Consider the following 23,808-nt stretch of genomic DNA (forward strand, 5'->3'; position numbering starts at 1 on the left):
GAGGGCACTTGTGGTGGGAGACATGCGCACAGTGTGGTCTCCACCCACTGTCTGCCAGCGACTGGCGACTATATATGTGCAGGCAGTGCTGACTGATGCTCTCTGTTTTCTTTGAGTTTCCCACTCGCATCAGTTGTTCTGTGTCTTGTTACATGTGGATTCAGAAGAGGTTTATTTCCAGTATTGTTCAGAGGTTTATGAATAAAGCCATATTTGTGTTATTTGGAACATTTTTGTGTATTACTTGGTTACTACACGATTGAGGATAAAGATGGAATGGTTTCTGTATGTGCAGTCTTTAAGAGCAGTTTCATCAAGTTAGTCATTGTGAACACCAAGGTACCGGCCCTGACTGAACATGATTGAACAGTTTACTTCAGCTGTGACCACTTAGTTTCCATTAACAGACAGAGCACCGTTCCACTGGTCCATCCATCCACTTTTCCTCTATATGCCCTGCAGTTCTTACTTTGATCACATGTGTAGTTTATTGTCTAACTACTATCACAAATGAATGTATGTCATAGCAGCATGAGTTGAATTCTACTAATGTCACAAAAAATCAATCCAGTCACACAGGGACTGGGCAGCTGAACTTCAAGGCCTTAGCCATAATTGTTGATTCGTTATTGATGCCCATAACGACTCTTAATGCGGACTCTGTGATGCACAATGCAATTATCTGTTTAGCTCTGGACAGGGAAATGCACCGGAAGGCTTTAGTTTGTGAAAAACCCCCATTGGTAGAAGTTTTGCAAATAGCACAATCTTCTGAAGTTTCTCAGGCAGCAGGTGAGCAAACTGAAATGTGGGGCATGTGGCAGTAGGGTCACATGATGTTCCCACTGGGACGGCAGATATCTTGCACAAGGAACCGGCATTGCTGGCAGGAAACATGCAGACCCAGTGCTGAACAGTCCTAGGTAAGTCCCAGCAACCACGACCACCACAGTGCTAGCATCAGCATTCCCTGTTTCTATCTTCTTCTTTCTGTTTTGTCCAGCATGAACATTTGGCATGCCCTAAGCACTGGGCTCATTGTAATGCTTTTTAGAAGAAAGGCCACAACGCCTCCGTGTGTCGTTCACCAAAGGCTGCTCAGGATACATACATTGGCATAAACTGTGTGACTCCAATGCTTGTGACCTCTCCCAAGTTGTTTATTGAGTTAAGCATTTTTTGCCAAGTGCACCAGCTATAGGTTGACATAGGTGCTGCAGTGACATTATTGAATTCTCAAACCTATGTGAGTTTAGGCTCACTGCTGTTGAGACAGGTCATGTGGGAGATGGTCACTTATAACAAACAGAACATTGTGCTGTTGGGACAACTTATGGTATCTGCCTCTCACAAGTCAATGGTTCGTTCCATTACAGTTTTGGTTGTTGCTGCTACCAGTGTTGAAAACTTGTTTGGGATGGATGCATTTCAGGCATTTGGATTTTGTATCACCAACACAGTTCACCTTGTGTCCAATCAGATACCATATTCTCAGTTGGAAACTCTGCGTGAGGAGTTTTTGGACTTGTTTTCAGAAGGTAGAGAGTTTGTTACAAATTTTTCTGCTTTTATATTCCTTTGAAATCCCCAGCTTGACCTTGTTTTTGTCATGCACAAATATTGCTGCTCCCCTGAAAGATCAAGTGAAAGCAGTACTGGAAAGACTTCAATCTCTAGGGGGTGCAATCTGTTATGGCTAGTGAATGTTCATCTCAGCTGGTTGTAATTCAGAAGCTGTTCGACTCTGTGGTGAATTCAGTACTAATATCAACATGCAGTTGATCATGGACATGTATTCTCTCCCATGTCAGAAGGAACTGTTGGCAAAAGTATCAGGTGGCCAGCACCTGTCTAAAATTGATTTGTCTGAAGCATATCTGCGGGTTCCTGTGGACTAAGAGTCTTGGCAAGTTCTGGTTTTGAATATTCTTTTTTTTTTTCTCTCTATCATTATTTGCACCTTCCTTTTGGTGTGGTTAGTTCCCTTGCTATTTTCCAACGATTTTTGGAGCAGTTGACAGTGCCTATCCTGGGTTTGCATTAATTATCTGGATGATATTGTTATCATAGGCTCCTCCATGGCTCATCACTTGAAAAATTTGCACACTTTGTTTTCTGTCTTTCAGTCTGCATGCTGATGGAGTGACCTCACAAAATCTCAGTTTTTTCAACCTTCTATTGTTTATTTTGGGTTTGAGGTCTCATGGGATGGGGTTCGTCCTCTGCCAGACCACGTCTATGACTCACCCTTTGTCCACAAAGGAGCTTCAGGCCTTCCTAGGGAAGACAGCTTACTACCGTAAATTCCTGCTAGGAGCAGCCAAATTGGCTAACCTGTTGCATGCCTAGATACACAAGATTGTATCTTTTTGCTGGAGACCAGATTGCAAACATGATTTTCAGATGTTGAAATCCAAACTACTCTTGGCCCCTAGTTTAATTACATTCTCTCCGGATAATAGTTTTGATGACTGACACCTGACAGTACAGCCTCAGTGTGGTTCTTGGGCATCAATATGCTGACGGCTCTGAACAACCTGTTGCTTTCACCACAAAATCTCTTACTCCAGCACAGCAACATTACCCTCAGGTGGAAAGAAAAGGCTCTTGTCTTAGTATATGCTCTCCAGAAATTTCATGTTTTTTGTGTGGCTCCAAGTTTCACCTTATTACTGACCATAAGCTGTTTGTTTCCTTGTATAAACCTCACACTTCCTTGCTTGACAAGGCAGCACACCACGTACAATGCTGGGTGCTGTTCTTGTCTCACTAAAATTACAAAATCCATTTTTCACCTATGTCTAAACATCCCAATGCAGACGCCTTGTCCCACATTCTTGTGAGTCTCGCTCCTGACTTTGCTCATGAAGAATTGATTTGCTTCCATCTTGATACTGAAATGCAGGCTGTAGTCAAAGGTTTCCCAATTATGAGGTCGCGCAAAGCAGCTGCCGTTGCTGTCGACCCAGTTCTCCACTAGGTCATTTGGTTTTTTCAACAGGGCTGACCAGATAAATTGCCAGGTCAGGCTTCAGACCCCCTGTGGAACTTTTTTCGCTAGTAACACACCAACAGACAATGAACAGTAATGCTAATAATAAATAAACTACTGATGGGCAGTCAGACAACAAGTTAACCCAAAATTAAGAATGCTTTATTTCGATAAAAATAACTTAGTAATTGGCATTGTATCCCTTCAAACCAAGTTCCTCCAATGAGATCATTCAACATCATGTGCATACTGTCTACCATTGGCAATGTGCCTCAGGAAAGTGAGAACACAGTGTCATGCACAGCAGCTAATATACTCATTAGCCTGTGACATGCTTGACTATCTACAGTTGCAGGGGCATCAGCATGTTTTTCCCACACTGATAGCCAGCGTCATGTCTGACCAAGCCTTAATGTGCAGTTGACAGCTGCTGTGGCTTCAAAGTGGCATGTAACACACATCAATTAACAATGTTTGTGTAATCTTTTAGAATACACAAATACAAGAATCATATCATGTGAATTTGAGCCACGCATTGTTAAACCCAAGTAGCAGTGATGCATTCCTGTGCTTGTGTGCCATGAGATTAGCTGTCCTTACATGTGACCTCTCTGATGTTCAATTTTTATCTTTGCCATCACTTATAAGTAATATGCTTTTAGTTATCTTCACCAAATGATATTGTATTTTTAACATTCATGAATAAAAGTTAATCTACTCCATGCCATCATTAACAAGATTAATGAGCTACACAGCAATACACAGATTTTGGAACTTACTCTCTCAGCAGTTCTGAACGTACCCTATGCAGTACAATAATGTGGCATTCACTATGCAGTGCTCACATATCATGAGATATTTACTTTGGTCATAAGCAATTTGGACCAATAAACCACAGCACTGGTGTTGGACATTATAGTGCACCCACCACCAGACAACTTACAACAAGAAAAATGAGTTAATTTCTTGCTATATAAAATCCACTGACCTCAGAGTTACACAAGTAATATATCAGGACAAACATGGTAACAATACTCATTAGAGTTCTAGCAACATCTACACAATCTAGTAGACAGCTCCAAAGTTTCTGTCATTTTCTTACTTTAAATTTTGCAGCACCAACTACCAACACAAGTGCAAACAGCATTGGCAATATGCTCCATTAATCAGACGACAAATTGCTGTAGATAGGTCACCGATAAAGTCTATGTGACACTTGAGTTGCCACAACAATTGCCATGACAACACCAGCCCTCTGGTAGGCAGAAACTGACAGATGCCTTCTCAGCTCATGTGAGGAGACAACTCCATATTGTGCAGCTGTTATGACACAATACCCCCTGAGTGTTTCTGAGTAGATCCAAAGCTTGCAAACTACAGTGGAAGCCCTGGTAGTACAGATGTGCATGCAGCAGCAACTAAAGGGTGCCAGTATCGATCCCAAGACCAGTATGTTGGTATCACAAATGTTTTGGGCAACATGCTCCAAAGTGTAGTTCACCATACAATTTCTCAAACAGCCAGTGCACCCACAGTGTCAGTAGAGTATCAGGGACCACAGTTTGCTCTATTTGCGAGGTATTACACAAAATCCACAATGTGTACACATCTGAGAAACACACCTGCACTTCTCTCAGACAACCTGTTTCACTGTGCGAATGCAGAGTTGTTCCAAATCACACTTCCAGGATGCTGATGAACCCCAATTAACAGTCAGCAGATACACCTGTACCACAGACAGCAGCTTCAATGCTGCCAGGACATCCATCTCACATAAGAGCCAGTTGCCAATCAGTTTCAAACATCATGACATACTGGGTGCTCTGCAATGTACGGCAGGGGTGCTGTGCGGCAGTGATGCATTTTTGTGATTGTATGTCATGAGATTAATAGTCCTTACATATAACTGCTCTGATGTGCATTTTTTATCCTGCCATTACTTGTAAGTTCTTTGCTTTTAGTTATCTGTCTTCAGCAAATGCTGTCTTACTTTTAATGTCCACAAATCAAAGTTAATGTTGTACATTCAAATGTTAAATCCAATGTGGGTAGCTGGCCACTGTGGCCGAGCAGTTCTAGGTGCTTCAGTCTGGAACTGCGTTGCTGCTATGGTCGCAGGTTCGAATCCTGCCTTGGGCATGGATGTGTGTGATGTCCTTAGGTTAGTTAGGTTTAAGTAGTTCTAAGTCTAGGTGACTGATGACCTCAGATGTTAAGTCCCATAGTGCTTAGAGCCATTTGAACCATCTAATATGGGTAAACTAAGAGGCCACACCCTCTTACTGCAAAAGACAAATTATCAGCAGGCAAGCCATGTAGTTTGAGAGCTGCATCATGCCACAAACCAAGATATTTGTTGAAAGTGTTGCCTGGAAAAGGCTATCATTAGGACTGAAAAACACACATTTTGAGTTCTGAGAAAATCATAATTTAAATCTTGTTAGTGGTGTCTTCTTGATGTAACTTTTATTTTTTTGATTTTTACAGATATTGATGAATGTCTCATTGGAAATGTGTGCCATGGCCCAGATGACAACTGTCTGAATACCAGAGGAAGTTATCAGTGCAACAGAATAGTTTGTCCTCCTAATTTTGTAAGAGACACAGAGCATAAGAAGTAAGTATATTTGATAACAGAAATGAGAGAGTACATCTGGCTTGTTACATTTCAAATTTTCCTGCTTGGAGTAGTATTCAGATATGATTCCATTCAACACTATGTCTCATTGTGTTATGATGACCTATTTATTGCCTGTCAAGAAGCATTATTTGTGTCGAACAATTTATTGAGCACACTGAACCATATAACATAATTTCAGTCTTTGTCAGCAATACAGTCACATACGTTCTTTTGTATATTTAAAAGCTTTACAAGAACTATACAGGGGAATATAGGTGGTATTTATTTCTTTTTCAAACATCAGTGTGGGAATATGTGAACCATTTCCTGATTCCTAAGTAGAATTGTTTGTTCCAGCTGTTACAATAAGTTGAAGTTGTGATGAAGTATTGCACTACTACGTAAAAATTTAAAAATGCTGATAAATTACTATATAGTGCTTTTTTCTCTCTTTTTGTAGAAAAATATCAGTGGGCATGAGAATGTATCAACTATAGAAATGAATGAACGCATTACATTACTTTAATATCAGATCCTTAAGATAAAACATGATGTGCTAGGTGCATTCCCTAGGTTTCGAAAATTTCACTATTGTCATTTTTTTTTACATTATATGTTACCCTCTGTTTCCCTTATCACCTTTTTATTGTTATTCTCTTGAAGGCAATATCTTTCACCTACAGCCCTTCTCAATCTGAACATTACTTTCCTATAATTCTCTTACTGATGAAGTATCAGATTCTTCATGTTTCATGTTCATATAAGGTCATTTTGCAGAAAAATACTTCCTGAAGAGGCTTCCATTCAGTCTTAATATATTTCTCTTTTTCAGAAAAATTTCTTTTGCTATTGCCAGCCTACATTTTATATACTCTTCACTTCTGCCATCTTCACTTATTTCATAGCACAAGTGCCGGACGGAGTGGCCGAGCGGTTCTAGGCGCTTCAGTCTGGAACCGCGCGATCGCTACGGTCACAGGTTCGAATCCTGCCTCGGGCATGGGTGTGTGTGATGTCCTTAGGTTAGTTAGGTTTAAGTAGTTCTAAGTTCTAGGGGACTGATGACCTTAGAAGTTAAGTCCCATAGTGCTCAGAGCCATTTGAACCATTTTTTTCATAGCACAAGTACTAAAACAGTTCTACAGCTTTTCATGCCCCATTTCCTAATCTGATCCCACCACATCACCTGTTTTAATTCAGCAGTATCCCATTACCCTTGTTTTACTTTTATCTGTGTTCATATTATAGCTTCTTTTCAAGACACTATTAAAGTTACCATCTAAATCTTTTGCTTCTCTGGCACAGGTACTATGTCATCAGCATACCTTTATGTTTTGCTTTCTTCTCCTTGAATTTTAATTTATTTTTCGATGTTTTCCTCAGTTTTCTGCATTAATGATCTGTAAACAAATTTAATAGCAATGGGAATGGATTAGAACTCTCCCCCTCACATATCAACTGCTGCCTCCATTTCTTGTCCTTCAACACTTGTAACTTCAGTTGAGTTTTGGTACAAGTTGTAGATAACCTTCACTCTCTATATTTATCTCTGATAACTTTGTAAATTTGATAATGTGTTTCCAAATCATTTGTGTAAAGATACAAATGCTGTAAATATCTACATCTACATCTATACTCTATAAACCACTGTGAAGTGGTTTGTTGGGGGTTGTGTGGGGAAGTGGTTTGTCTTTCTTCAGTCTATCTTCTAAAACAAATTCATAGAGTCAATATTGACTCATCTGTTCTTACTTTTCTTTGGAAGATATTCCAGTCTTCAGTCTTCTGTATATAATGTGAGTTAGCATTTTGCTGCCATGGCTTATTTTACTGATGGTTCAGTAATAAGCACACCTGTTAGCACCTGCAGCCTCTGGTATTGAGATTATTACACTCTTCTTGAAGTTTGAAAGTATTTTGCCAGTTTCATATCTCCTGCATACTAGGTGGAACAGCTATGTCAATGTCGGTTCTCCCAAAGATCTTAACAATTCTGAGGAATCTTGTATACTCCAGGAACCTTGTTTTGATATGTCTTTCAGTGCTCTGTCAAATTATTCTTGCAGTTTTGCTCTACCCATCTCGACTTAATCCAATTCTTCTTCCCTCTCTGTAATATTGTCATTAAGTTCCTTTCATTTTTATTGCACTTTTATAAATCCCTGCCACAATTCAGCCTCTTGTGGTTTTTGTAGTGGTTTTCCATCTAAGCTCTGGTTATTTTTAAAGCTACTTCTCCTTTTTCTTCAATGGTTTCCTTAATTTTCCTGTTGAGGTACCTATCTTTTGTATAGCTCTGCATTTCTCCTGTAGAATATCTGTTCTGCTATTTTGTGATTTCTGAGTCTCACATTTTAGACATCCGTAGCCTTCTTTGCATAGCAATGTGTTATGTAATTGTCAGTGTGTATGATTTTGAAAAGCTTGTCCCTCACCTTCAGCATGGCAGTGCCAGACCACACATCAGTGCAGCGACATCTGCAACAATCTGACACCTTGGGTTCACTTCACTGTCATACAATCCTGACTTGGCTCCATGTGAGTTTCATCTGTTTACAGAACTTAAAGAACCCGTTTGAGGACTTCACTTTGATAGTTATGAAGCAGAGCAAGCAGAGGTGCGGTTGTGACTCCATCAACAAAGTCCAACATTCTGCAGTGATGGTATCAACAATATGGTCTCTAGTTGGGAGAAATTTGCCAGGGTGACTATGTTGAGAAATAAATATATAGACATGAAGAATAAAGTTGTAGGATGTTAATAAAGTTTGTTTTATTTAAAAGCTTCCAGAATTTTCACGTAACAAATTCAGAGGCATTAGTTTCCAGCATGCCCTCATACGTTTTCTTCTTTCATCGGCTAAATTTAATGTCTCCTGCCCTCCAGGAAAGTTGCAATGCTCAGATTATTGTCAGAACTAAGAGCTAAGTAAAACCTGAAGCAGAAAGCTCTGAAATATTTTAGTGATGCATTGAATGTATATTGAAAAGACAGATTGGACACCAAAGGAGGGGTAGTGTTTAGTATAGTCAAATAAAATATTGTGTCTATTGAGGTCAAAATTGAGACTAACTGTGAATTATCTGGACACATGTACCAAACAGGTCTAGGCGAGCTCATGTTGTTATCAGATGTTTCTAGCAGCCACCCAATTCCATCATGACAGTTCTAAAATTATTCAAAGAAAGTCTATGCCCAGTAGCATGAAAATTCCCAGATCATGCAGTATTAGTTGGAGGCAACTTTAACCTACTGAGTGTAGACTTGGAAATCTATGGATTCATTGCAGATGATACGGACAGGCAATCTTGTGAATTAATTTCAAACTCATTTTATGGAAACTGCATTGAGCAGCATTGGAAATATTTTAGATCTTGTAGCTTCGAAGAGGCCTTACCTTATTGATGGTGTTGATATAAAGACACGGATTAGTGATCATGATACCATCATTGTAACAATGGTTACTAAAGTTAATAAATCCAAGACTCGGAGAGTATTTTTGCAAGAAAGAGCAGATTAGCAGTTGTTAGCATCCCACTTGGAAAATGAATGGATGTCATTTAGTTTGAGCAAAATAAACATCAAGGAATTATGGGCAAAGTTTAAATGGACTGTAAATCGCTCCCTAGAGAAGTATGTGTCACATAATTGGATTAAGGATGGAAAAGACCCACCATGGTTTAATAAAAAAATTCAGAAATTGCTGAGGAAGTAGAGACTGTTGCATTCTTGGCAAAAAAAGAATGTGCAAATGATGACAGGCAAAAGTTGATTGAAAATTGTATGTCTGTAGAGACATTGAGGCACAAAGCATAAAAAGATATTGCCAAGAACCCAAGAAAATTCTGGTCCTATGTAAAATCTCTAAGCAAGTCAATGGCTTCTCTCCAATCACTCATTGACTGGTCTAGTATAGCAGTAGAAGATAGCAAAAGGAAAGCCAAAAAATACAATGTTTAAGAAATCATCCATGCAGGAGGCTGTTTGCTGAAGAAGCTTTGGTGTATGGAAAGGTGTCATTGTCAAGTGACTGTAGGAAGATACAAAGAATCAACATATATGAGATGCTCTCTTTCATTGAAAGTGAAATTGAGCCACTGCAACCCACTTCACGTGTTGGGGAACCTGCTGAGTCCTGTGTAAAGAGGAGGCAAACACAAAAGTATAAGGGTCTATTAATCATCAGCAGTTAAAACATACAGCAAGTAATGGTACCCTTTAGGAAAATGGCAGGAAGGAACACCACATGCACTCAGTGTGTATGCTGGCGGTCTCATTCAGTATGTTGAAGAGACTATTCCAGTTAGTGTAAAGAAACTTCTAAAGAAATGGAGACTACTGCATAGTAGTTATAAAACAAAGCATCAGGCTATAGACAGAGAGATGCTGAATGAAATGTGTTTGGCTGTCATGAGAGAAATGTGTGAAGCTTTCAGTAATTACCATAATACACTCCTGGAAATTGAAATAAGAACACCGTGAATTCATTGTCCCAGGAAGGGGAAACTTTATCGACACATTCCTGGGATCAGATACATCACATGATCACACTGACAGAACCACAGGCACATAGACACAGGCAACAGAGCATGCACAATGTCGGCACTAGTACAGTGTATATCCACCTTTCACAGCAATGCAGGCTGCTATTCTCCCATGGAGATGATCATAGAGATGCTGGATGTAGTCCTGTGGAACGGCTTGCCATGCCATTTCCACCTGGCGCCTCAGTTGGACCAGCGTTCGTGCTGGACGTGCAGACCGCGTGAGACGACGCTTCATCCAGTCCCAAACATGCTCAATGGGGGACAGATCCGGAGATCTTGCTGGCCAGGGTAGTTGACTTACACCTTCTAGAGCACGTTGGGTGGCACGGGATACATGCGGACATGCATTGTCCTGTTGGAACAGCAAGTTCCCTTGCCGGTCTAGGAATGGTAGAACGATGGGTTCTATGACGGTTTGGATGTACCGTGCACTATTCAGTGTCCCCTCGACGATCACCAGTGATGTACGGCCAGTGTAGGAGATCGCTCCCCACACCATGATGCCGGGTGTTGGCCCTGTGTGCCTCGGTCGTATGCAGTCCTGATTGTGGGGCTCACCTGCATGGCGCCAAACACGCATACGACCATCATTGGCACCAAGGCAGAAGCGACTCTCATCGCTGAAGACGACATGTCTCCATTCGTCCCTCCATTCACGCCTGTCGCGACACCACTGGAGGCGGGCTGCACGATGTTGGGGCGTGAGCGGAAGAGGGCCTAACGGTGTGCGGGACCGTAGCCCAGCTTCATGGAGGCGGTTGTGAATGGTCCTCGCCGATACCCCAGGAGCAACAGTGTCCCTAATTTGCTGGGAAGTGGCGGTGCGGTCCCCTACGGCACTGCGTAGGATCCTACGGTCTTGGCGTGCATCCGTGCGTCGCTGCGGTCCGGTCCCAGGTCGACGGGCACGTGCACCTTCCGCCGACCACTGGCGACAACATCGATGTACTGTGGAGACCTCACGCCCCACGTGTTGAGCAATTCGGCGGTACGTCCACCCGGCCTCCCGCATGCCCACTATACGCCCTCGCTCAAAGTCCGTCAACTGCACATACGGTTCACGTCCACGCTGTCGCGGCATGCTACCAGTGTTGAAGACTGCGATGGAGCTCCGTATGCCACGGCAAACTGGCTGACACTGACGGTGGCGGTGCACAAATGCTGCGCAGCTAGCGCCATTCGACGGCCAACACCGCGGTTCCTGGTGTGTCCGCTGTGCCGTGCGTGTGATCATTGCTTGTACAGCCCTCTCGCAGTGTCCGGAGCAAGTATGGTGGGTCTGACACACCGGTGTCAATGTGTTCTTTTTTCCATTTCCAGGAGTGTAGAAACTGGTATCAGTGACCATGAGGCAGTTGTGGCAACAATGATTATCAAAGTACAAAGGACAACTTAAACAAGTAGAAAGATTTATATGTTCAATAAATGAGATAAAAAGCAGCAGTGTCATATCTCAGTGTGGAAATAGAGACTTTTAGCATGGGACAGGAGCACATAGAGGAACTATGTAACTATAATGTATCATAGATCCCTTGAACAAAAAACCGGGCCCAATAGTTGGAAGAAAGCTCTATCACACTCATCTGCAAGATGGGTTGCTGGAGTAATACACAAAACTGCTGTCCAATATCCTTGACATCTATTTGTTGTAGAATCTTAGAACATATTAAGAGCTCAAACATAATGAGGTATTTTAAACAGAATGATGCTCTCTATGCCAATGAACATGGATTCCAAAAACACTGATCATGTTAAATTCAACTGTCACTTTTCTCACATGACTTACTGAATGCCTTGGAACAAGGCTAGACACAGTACTTCTCAGCCACAAAAAAAAGCATTTGACTCAGTACTACATCAAAAGTATGATTGTAGGGGGTATCAAGCAATATTTGCGACTGGATCAAGGGTTTTTTGGTAGAAAGTAGCAAGTTATCTTGGATGGAGAGGCATCAACAGGTGTAGAGCTAACTTCAGATGTGCCCCAGGGTGTTGGCACCCTAACTGTTCATGTTGTATATTAATGGCCTCGCAAGTAATCTCAGACTTTTTCAGGTCATGCAGTAATCTGTAGTGAAGCACTACATGAAAGAACCTGCATACATATTCAGTCAGATATTGATAAGATTTCAAAGTGGTGCAAAGATTGACAACTTGCATTAAATGTTTAGAAATACATATCTTTTCACTTCACAAAATGAAAAAAATGTAGTATTCTATGACTATCAATGAGTCATCTACATTTACATCTACATCTACATGATTACTCTGCAATTCGCATTTAAGTGCTTGGCAGAGGGTTCATCGAACCACAATCATACTATCTCTCTACCATTCCACTCCCAAACAGAGCGCGGGGAAAACAAACACCTAAACCTTTCTGTTCGAGCTCTGATTTCTCTTAGTTTATTTTGATGATTGTTTCTACCTATGTAGGTTGGGCTCAACAAAATATTTTTGCATTCGGAAGAGAAAGTTGGTGACTGAAATTTCGTAAATAGATCTCGCCACGACGAAAAACGTCTTTGCTTTAATGACTTCCATCCCAACTCACGTATCATATCTGCCACACTCTCTCCCCTATTACATGATAATACAAAATGAGCTGCCCTTTTTTGCACCCTTTCGATGTCCTCCGTCAATCCCACCTGGTAAGGATCCCACACCATGCAGCAATATTCTAACAGAGGACGAACGAGTGTAGTGTAAGCTGTCTCTTTAGTGGACTTGTTGCATCTTCTAAGTGCCCTGCCAATGAAATGCAACCTTTGGCTCGCCTTCCCCACAGTATTTTCTATGTGGTCTTTTCAACTGAAGTTGTTCATAATTTTAACACCCAGGTACTTAGTTGAATTGACAGCCTTGAGAACTGTACTATTTATCGAGTAATCAAATTCCAACGGATTTCTTTTGGAACTCATGTGGATCACATCACACTTTTCGTTATTCAGCGTCAACTGCCACCTGCCACACCATACAGCAATCTTTTCTAAATTGCTTTGCAACTGATACTGGTCTTCGGATGACCTTACTAGACGGTAAATTACAGCATCATCTGCGAACAACCTAAGAGAACTGCTCAGATTGTCACCCAGGTCATTTATATAGATCAGGAACAGCAGAGGTCCCAGGACGCTTCCCTGGGGAACACCTGATATCACTTCAGTTTTACTCGATGATTTGCCGTCTATTACTACGAACTGCGACCTTCCTGACAGGAAATCACGAATCCAGTCGCACAACTGAGACGATACCCCATAGGCCTGCAGCTTGATTAGAAGTCGCTTGTGAGGAACAGTGTCAAAAGCTTTCCGGAAATCTAGAAGTACGGAATCAACTTGAGATCCCCTGTCGATAGCGGCCCTTACTTCATGCAAATAAAGAGCTAGCTGCGTTGCACAAGAACGATGTTTTCAGAAACCATGCTGATTACGTATCAATAGATCGTTCCCTTCGATTGATTCATAATGTTTGAATACAGTATATGCTCCAAAACCCTACTGCAAACCGACGTCAATGATATAGGTCTGTAGTTCGATGGATTACTCCTACTACCCTTCTTAAACACTGGTGCGACCTGCGCAATTTTCCAATCTGTAGGTACAGATCTATCGGTGAGCGAGCGGTTGTATATGATTGCTAAGTAGGGAGCTATTGTATCAGCGTAATCTGAAAGGAACCTAATCGGTATACAATCTGGACCTGGAGACTTGCCCGTATCAAGCGATTTGTGTTACTTCACAACCCCTAAGGTATCTACTTCTAAGATACTCATGCTAGCAGCTGTTCGTGTTTCAAATTCTGGAATATTCCATTCGTCTTCCCTGGTGAAGGAATTTCGGAAAACTGCGTTCAATATCTCCGCTCTAGCGGCGCAGTCGTCGGTAACAGTACCATCGGCACTGCGCAGTGAAGGTATTGACTGTGTCTTGCCGCTTGTGTACTTTACATACAACCAGAATTTCTTCGGATTTTCTACCAAGTTTCGAGACAATGTTTCGTTGTGGAACCTATTAAAGGCATCTCGCATTGAAGTCCGTGCCAAATTTCGCGCGTCTGTAAATTTTAGCCAATCTTCGGGATTTCGCGTTCTTATGAACTTTGCATGCTTGTTCCGTTGCCTCTGCAACAGCGTTCAGACCTGTTTTGTGTACCATGGGGGATCAGTTCCATCTCTTACCAGTTTATGAGGTATGAACCTCTCAATTGCTGTTGTTACTATATCTTTGAATCCAAGCCACATCTCGTCTACATTTGCATAGTCAGTTCGGAAGGAATGGAGATTGTCTCTTAGGAAGGCTTCTAGTGACACTTTATCTGCTTTTTTAAATAAAATTATTTTGCGTTTGTTTCTGGTGGATTTGGAAGAAACGGTATTGAACCTAGCTACAACGACCTTGTGATCACTAATCCCTGTATCAGTCATGATGCTCTCTGTTAGCTCTGAATTGTTTGTGGCTAAGAGGTCAAGTGTGTTCCCATTTACAATTCGCGTGGGTTCATGGACTAACTGCTCGAAATAATTTTCGGAGAAAGCATTTAGGACAATCTCGGAAGATGTTTTCTGCCTACCACCGGTTTTGAACAAGTATTTTTTCCAACATATCGAGGGAAGGAATCACAGTTGAAATTGGTTAACTGATACAAATATGTGGGTGCAACTCTGATATGAAATACAAAGAGCAAATATGCTCAGTCTTGGGTAAAACAAATGGTAGACTTCGGTTTATTTGATGAATACTGGTGAAATGCAGTCAGTCTAAAATGGAGACTGCTGACAAATTACTCATGTCTGAATTCTAGAATACTGTTCAAGTGTGTAGGACCCACACTTAACAGGGCTAACAGGAGGTATTTAATGAATACAGAGAAGGGCAGCATGAATGGTCACACATTTGTTTGTTCCATGGGAGAGTGCCACAGAGAAGCTGAAGAAACTGAACTGGCCGACTCTTGAAGATAGACGTAAACTACCCTGAGAAACCTACTTACGAAGTTTCAAGAACTGACTTTAAAGTATGACTCTAGGAATGTACTACAACCCCCTTTGATTAATAACAGCATGCATGGAGGCATTTAAACAATCATTCTTCCCAAACTCCATATACTAATGGAGTGGGAAAAAAAACCCTAATAACTGGTACGAAGGAACGTATCTGCTCTCATGCACTTCACAGTAGTTTGCAGAGCATAGATGTAGATCAGTGGTGTACTGCTTGACACAGTCATGTCAAATTAAATATCTAGGTGTAATTAATGTTGCAAAGTGATACAAAATGGTACAAGCATGTAAGGATTGTACAAGGTAAGGTGAAAGGTCAACTTCAGATCATTGAGAGAATTTTAGTAAAGTGTGGTTTGTCTGTAAAGGATACCCTCTATAGAACACTAGTGTGACACATTCTTGAGTACTGCTTGAGTCTTTGGGATCCCCAGCAGGTGTGATTAAAAGAAAACATTGAAGCAATTCAAAGGCAAGCTGCTAGATTTGTTGCCAGTAGGTTCGTTCAACACATGAGTAGTACAGAAATGCTTCATGAACTCAAGTAGGAATCCCTGGTGGGTAGATTATGTGCTTTTCATGGATCACTATTGAGAAAATTTATAGAACCAGCATTTGAAGCCAACTGCAGAATAACTGTACTATCACCAATGTACATTTCACATAGGGGGTATAACGATAAGAGAAATTAGGGATTGTATGGAGGCATATAGACATACTTTGTTCCCTTACTCTATGTGTGAATGGAACAAGAAAACAAATGACTAGTACTGGTACAAGGTATCCTCTGCTATGCACCATATGGTAGCTTGTGCAGTATATATGTAGATGTAGATTAATTATTCAAATGTTTCAATGGAACCTTGTCTTTTCATCACATTGTTCCTGTACTACCTTCACTATGTCATCTCTCATACTTACTCATTCACCTTCTGTTGCATTGTTTTAACCTGTTTCACTTACTGTTGCCCAATGCTCGATTTAAAATTTCTAAAAACATGTTTTTCCTTTCAATTTATCCACATCCCATCTCTTCAGTATCCTGTATGTCTTCAGTTTTAAACTGAAGTTCATAACCAATAAATTATGCTCAGAATGTTCCTGTAAACATTTAGCAGTTTTTAATTTGTTTCAGAATCCAAGTCTTACCATTTTATAACCTATCTGAAACTATTCAGTGTCTCCAGGAGTCCTTCATGTATACAGTCTTCTTTCATGTTTCTCAAACCAAATGTTATCAATGATTAAATTTGCTGTGTGCAAAATTTTACCAGGCAGCTCCTCCTTCATATCTTCCTTCCAAGTACATGTTCCTGTTTTTCTTACACTCCCTTCCCACAGTCAAATTCCAGTCCCTTACTAAAATTATATCTACTGGTGTGCAAAACTGGTGTGAAAGTAACTTTCGCATGGTGTGTAACTGCCAAGTAACAAGATCAGTTAAACTTCAACCGTGGATAGAAAGAACTGCTACAGTATAGAACAGAAGGTAATTGAACGAAATGCACCATGAGACAAATAGAAATGACACTTTTATTCCCACATATTGCAAAAGGCGGGACCTGGTTCTTAATAGGGTCCATGATCGCCACAGACAGCAATGCCTGCTCTGCAACATGTTCCCATGCTGGCCACAAAACTGGCAAGGAGTTCTTGTGTTAGGGCATTCCATTCCTCCATCGGCACAGTTGACAACTGCTGGATGGTCATTGGTGCATGTGGACATGCTGCAATACATGTCCCCAATGCATCCCACACATGTTTGATGGTATTGAAGGCTTTCCATTCTCCGAATATCCTCTCATTCAAAGAGCTTCACCTGTGCTTTTCGATGCTGTCACACATTATCGTCCATAAAAAAGAAGTAAGGATGGACTGCACCTCTGACACACATGGGTAAGGAGTACAATGTTACACTAAATGTTGCCAGTGAGTGTATCATGTTCAAAGTTCGGAAATCAGTGCACTCATTCAACTATGCTTCCACACACAATAAGACCTAGACCACCAAAATGACCATGTTCGACAATGTCCCTGGGTGCACTCTGTGTTCCCACCTCTCGCAGTATGAGGGTACATCCAGAATCACTACTCAGGTTGAATCTCCTTTCATCTGCTCTCATCACGTTTGGTGCCTTCAATGTGTGTATGTCACAAGAACACAACATTCTGGTCATCAGACAAAGAGACCACCCTCATGCAGTCTCCATGCCACAGTGGAGCATGAGATTGTATGCTTTGCAGTTCTGTTAAATGTATTGCACCCACTGATTGATGTGCCTGTTGCAGAAGGTGCCATTCATCTGCTGCTGTAGTTCATCATGATCGGCCAGCTCCTCTTTTTCAGGCAGCAGTGTCTGTGGTTGGGAATGTTCCCCATGCATGTGAAACAATGCTGTGAGCAAAACCAAACCCTTTTGCTACACTCGTCAGACTTACCCATCTTCCAGTTTCTCAGTTATCCTTGCCCGTATGAAGTCATCAATATGTTGTCTCCAGGTGATGTTGTAATGAAGAACAACACCGCAGTGCACTGTAACTGTTCACTGATTGAGACACACTGTATTTTCCTGTTCCTTCAACTGGCTCACTTTCGTGCAGACCTCACGCCATGTGATGTCCAACTTTCTGAGCATAAATGGAAGACCTCTGGAAACATGCTCCCACACTGTCATTCATTTCCACTGAGTTGTTAATATATTATGTTACTTTATCTATCTCATCCTTAAGTTTTACCATGAAGTGTATTTTCTTCTCCCTTAGCTATCTGATTAATTTCTTTTATCTCATCCTACATGTTTTCAATCTTCTTATAATCTGCAGATCTAGTCAGCATACACACCTGTTCTGCTGTGAAGGGTTGGGCTTTGTATCCATCTCATCTGTGATAATCTTTTCCCTCTGCTTTTTGTAGTATTTCATTCCCACTCCTTTTTGTTGTCTATTATCAGACCTTCTCCTGCATTATTCATACTTTATTATGTGTTGATATCCCTATAATCATCTGACCATAAATCCTGTTCTTCCAGACACCATACTTTACTGATTTTCTCAGTACCAAATTTCATTCTATTGATTTCTTTTCTCAGGTTCTCTAACTCACCCGTACAATTAAGGAATCTAACATTACATACCCTGATTTGTAGAAAGCCATTCTTCCGATGGTTACATCGTCCTGAGTAGTCGATGCTGGAGCGAGCTGCATGTCCTCAGACAATACAATGGATGTAGTATATCCTTTCACATTTAAGTAAATTAATTCATCAGAAATTAATTTAAATTTGTATTTAGTTTACCTCTTCTGATAGCAACCTATTATTTCAGTGCCACTTCCTCCTAAATCATTTAGTTACTTTTATTGAAGCCCTTCCCTCTACCAATTCTTGATCACTGCAACTTGATCAATACAACCTCTTAGGGCAGTACGTATTATTTTGCATTGTCAGCAACTATTCCTGTCATTGACCAGTCTGCTCCTTTCAATTAGTCTGTCATTTACTGAAACCTGCAGATGGCCATGGTAGGCAGCCTGGTTTACTGTGACTATGATCACCCTTAGGAAAGGCATGCCATGTGAAACAAGTCAATCACGGTGCCCTAGAAAAGCCAGTTGAGATACCCAATGGTAGGATGTAAGCAATGAGATGACATTACACTGTAAAGTCTGGGAATTCAGTCACAGGCATATAGCTCTTCATGACAAACATGCCCCTCAACCCACAGTCAAAATAAAGAGAGCAAAGAGAGCTCCTGCTACACAACAGGCTGTAGAACTGTCAGATGATGAGTAGGTGAGACTGTATTAACAGAAGATTCAATAAAATCCAGTACTTGAGCTTTATGAAGTAGGCAGAAAAGTCGGGAACAAAGTGAAGCAAAATGTGTACAATGCCAAAAGCATTTATGCTTGTTCTGTTGTATGCAACAAGTGAAATCCTGTGCACCTTCAGCATAAAAAAGCAAAGTCTGATTTTTTAATCTTCCGCAGATGAAGTTGATTTTTTCTCTGCACTAGTCAGCACTCAAATAGCAATAAATTTTCAACCACATAGTAGTACTTTGATAACATTTGCACTTTCTGTACAACGTGTTTCTAGACATGCAGTATAGAAAGCAGTTGTCATGAGAATCTCTTATAAGGCCCTAGGTATTGATGGAGGAGTATAAGAATCATCAAAACTTCACCAAAATTATTATTCTGCTTCTAACATACATATTCAGTTCTCTCTTATTAGTGGTACTTAACCTACTGAATGGAAACAAAGCTTAATTAGACCAACATCCGAGGAATGATAATCCTAAAACACCAGGTAACTGTTGGCCAATCAGCATATTATCTACAATATCTAATGCCTTGGAGTATGTTGTTCATGAACGGCTGATGGACTGCCTTAAAATTTACAACATCCTTGACAAATATTAATGAGGCTTCTGGAAATATCATATCACAGCAACTGCATTAATCAAATTGACAGATGACTTAAAATATGCCATGGACTGACTTGAAGTGATAGTTTTAACACTGCTTGATGTCATCAAGGTTTTTGATACGTTTTACTTTGATCTATTACTTATGAAAATAAAAACAGATGATTTTCTCAAACAGTTCAGTACTGTAGTTTGACAGCTAACTTAAAAGCAAATATCAACAAGTTGTCTGTGGGTTGGAGAAGTCTCCAAGCAGGAATTTGCATAGAGGAGTCTCATAAGGTTCAGTTTTTAGTCCACTGTTTTTCTCACTGTATATAAATGATATTTCTTCTGTGGCATATTCTTATAACTATCACTTACATGCTGATGATACACAGTTCTATGAAAGCAGCAACAATTTGAACATTCTGCTGCTGTACCAGATAAGAACCTTTGATCAGTATCTTGATGGACATAAAACTTTTGTCTTAAACTAAACCCAAATAAGTCACACTGGAAGTTAACTAGTAAACATTTTCATGAAACAGTTCTTTTATGAAACTTTCTGGTAGATTAAGTGGTGGTATTTGAACACGAAACCTTTGCCTTTAATGAATGAGGGATCCAGTCAGTATTCAGGACCAACCTGCATAGCTTTACCTCCCCCCAATAATTTGCCAGGTAAAGCCAAAGGTTCTGGATTCAAGGCCTGTCTGGCACACAGTTTCAATGTGCCAGGAAGTTTGAAATAAGTGTGCACTCCACTGCAGAGTGAAAATTCATTCTTGTCCCTTTTGTGCTTTTTTGTGTATTCACTTTGCTTAGAAAAAAGATAAAGAGTTCATGTTAATATTGGATGATAACTGGAAAGAAAAAAATGTTATACCATGCAGGAAATCTAGTTGGAGCACAAAATACAATATGTCCTGCACCATGCCTCTGACTATGTATAGCACTAAATACATCTACTTCTTAGTTCCAACCATATGAGTCTTGAGCATAGTTCCCAATAACCTATGTTTGATCCAAAATCACACTGTATTCAAGAGGATTAACGCTTATCATTTTATCATCAGTATGGTTTCCCTCTCATCCATCCCTCTAACAGCAAACTAATATATCTCCCAAGTTGTAAACAGCATTCATGCTTTCCTCATGGCTTTCTATTTCTGTTTTCTTTCTTTCATTTAATCTGCTAAATTTACCCTATTACTTCTTAATCTCCTCCTGACAATTCACCTTCTCCATTTATACCTTCTGCACTGCTGCCATGCACTTCATATAAAAAATGAATGTAATTGGGGCAGTATTTATGACAATGTTAATAAGACTAACAACAGTGAAATGCCATATATTCATTACTATACTTATTATTATTATTTCTATCTTGTCTCAGACGTTATGTCTGGTTAAAAATGGAAGATGACGCGGACCTTGATCAAGCATGACTTCCTTTTAACTGTACGGTATATGTTACATTGCATTTAGGAACTTTCGGGTAATTGAACAAGAGTCAATAATTACAGATTTCTGTAGTTGTATATATAAGTTTGGATGTAGATGTATTGCATTGATGTACTGGTGGATATTGTGTGGTATGACTCCTGTAGTTGATAGTATAATTGGTATAATGTCAACTTTATCCTGATGTCACATGTCCTTGACTTCCTCAGCCAGTTGGATATATTTTTCAATTTTTTCTCCTGTTTTCTTTTGTATATTTGTTGTATTGGGTATGGATATTTCGATTAGTTGTGTTAATTTCTTCTTTTTATTGGTGAGTATGATGTCAGGTTTGTTATGTGGTGTTGTTTTATCTGTTATAATGGTTGTGTTCCAGTATAATTTGTATTCATCATTCTCCAGTACATTTTGTGGTGCATACCTGTATGTGGGAACGTGTTGTTTTATTAGTTTATATTGTATGGCAAGTTGTTGGTGAATTATTTTTGCTACATTGTCATGTCTTCTGGGGTATTCTGTATTTGCTAGTATTGTACATCCGCTTGTGATGTGATCTACTGTTTCTATTTGTTGTTTGCAAAGTCTGCATTTATCTGTTGTGGTATTAGGATCTTTAATAATATGCTTGCTGTAATATCTGGTGTTTATTGTTTGATCCTGTATTGCAATCATGAATCCTTCCGTCTCACTGTATATATTGCCTTTTCTTAGCCATGTGTTGGATGCATCTTGATTGATGTGTGGCTGTGTTGGATGATACGGGTGCTTGCCATATAGTGTTTTCTTTTTCCAATTTACTTTCTTTGTATCTGTTGATGTTATGTGATCTAAAGGGTTGTAGAAGTGGTTATGAAATTGCAGTGGTGTAGCTGATGTATTTATATGAGTGATTGCTTTGTGTATTTTGCTAGTTTCTGCTCATTCTATAAAGAAGTTTCTTAAATTGTCTACCTGTCCATAATGTAGGTTTTTTATGTCGATAAATCCCCTTCCTCCTTCCTTTCTGCTTAATGTGAATCTTTCAGTTGCTGAATGTATGTGATGTATGCTATATTTGTGGCATTGTGATCGTGTAAGTGTATTGAGTGCTTCTAGGTCTGTGTTACTCCATTTCACTACTCCAAATGAGTAGGTCAATATTATTATTATTATTATTATGTATAGCATATGTATTATGCGTACTGTAATGTTAACTGATGAAGGAGATGTGGTTAGGTGTAAGAGAGAGCCTGAAGACCGTAAACTTTACAAGTGAAATAAATGCATAAAAATTAATAACCCAATCATTTTTAAAATATACAGTTCACACTTCTGCATGACACCATTATTAAATTGGCTTAGCTTTGTGATATTCTACTGTATCTCTGTATGACCAGAGACAAATTTAGTGTTCAAACATTTGAAGAACCCATTACGATAAAATGAATTTTTTAAATATTTCTTAAATGCACGACAAAAATAGTGTAAAACTGAAAATATTGTTAGTTAATGAAATATGTTAGGAATTGGGAAGTTCATATGTATGAAGCACAAAAATAGAATATATTTTTTGTCAATACCAGAAGTTCTTTATTTATAATCAATGAAAACTATGTTGATATTATATGAAAACTTTTTTTTGTTTTACAGCCGATGCAAGCGAGCCCAATTTCTGTGTCATGAATCCGATATAGAATGCATTCGCTTGCCAATGACATACTCTTTCAACTTCATAACATTTGTATCAAACATTCCAATACCACAAGGGCATCTAGATTTATTTACAATGCGAGGAATATATTCTACTGCGACAGTCAGTTTTAAAATGGAACTACTAGATGCAAGAGCACCTGAAGGAATTCCAAAAGCTACAAAGGATTACTTCCGTCTACGGCGAACTGCAGTTAACCAAGCTGTAATCTCCTTGATACGCTCAGTGGCAGGTCCTCAAGAAATTGAACTCCAACTTACAATGGAGCTGTATCACAATGGACTCTTCTCTGCATCTGCAGTCGCAAGGTTATTTATAGTAGTTTCTCAGTATGAATTTTAATTTTAGCATTGTGAACCTGACAAATATTTGCTGCAACTAGTGCCACCTTCATTTGAATTACATTGGGCAATTATTTTATCAATTGTGAAAGGTGTAGTACTATAAAAACTTTAAATTTTACGTGAATAACATGGCTTGAATCACAAATGTACTCTACTCTGAATAATAAAAAAAGAGTTTGGAAGAAGATGACTTAGAATCAGGTGGAGAGATTAGTATGCAAGTGTTGTATGAGTAACTAAGTATTTAAATTTATTTCTGTAAAGATCATCACTTCATGATTTTATTACATTGGTGTAAATAACAATAATTTGTATAGCAACATTTTCATAAGAATTTCCTCAATGTGAACATCTGTAATTTTAATTATACACTGTAAAAATTAAACAAGAAAAAAAGAAAAAACGAACACTGTATTGAGTGGTATATTGTTTTTCTCGGTTTTTACTGTTTTCCACTAACATTTTCATGCTGGCACTATAATAATAATAATAATTATTATTATTATTATTATTATTATTATTATTATTATTTCTATTTTTCTCAGACCTTAGGTCTGGTTAAAAATGGAAAGTGACGCGGACCTTCATCAAGCATGACTTCCTTTTAACTGTACGGTATATGTTACATTGTATTTAGGAACTTTCGGGTAATTGAACATGTATCAATAATTATGGATTTCTGTAGTTGTATATATAAGTTTGGATGTAGCTGTATTGCGTTGATGTACTGGTGGATAT

General features: G+C 39.6%; 1 protein-coding gene across 4 annotated transcripts in view; it reads left to right on the forward strand.

Annotated features, from left to right (window-relative positions):
* LOC124722859 (fibulin-1-like) overlaps nt 1-23,468 on the forward strand; it is a 649,840-nt gene extending 626,372 nt beyond the window's left edge. For 3 of the 4 annotated variants that reach the window (XM_047247987.1, XM_047247986.1, XM_047247988.1), the window contains 2 exons: nt 5,480-5,609; nt 22,666-23,468. In XM_047247987.1, the coding sequence (XP_047103943.1) occupies nt 5,480-5,609; nt 22,666-23,068 (533 nt within the window). In that variant the 3' untranslated portion in view covers nt 23,069-23,468. The remainder of the gene's footprint in view (nt 1-5,479; nt 5,610-22,665) is intronic. The other variant, XM_047247989.1, reaches the window with a different exon arrangement.
* The last annotated feature ends 340 nt before the right edge of the window (nt 23,469-23,808 follow it).

This window comes from Schistocerca piceifrons, chromosome X (assembly GCF_021461385.2).
Source record: "Schistocerca piceifrons isolate TAMUIC-IGC-003096 chromosome X, iqSchPice1.1, whole genome shotgun sequence".
In the NCBI taxonomy this organism is placed as follows: domain Eukaryota; kingdom Metazoa; phylum Arthropoda; class Insecta; order Orthoptera; family Acrididae; genus Schistocerca; species Schistocerca piceifrons.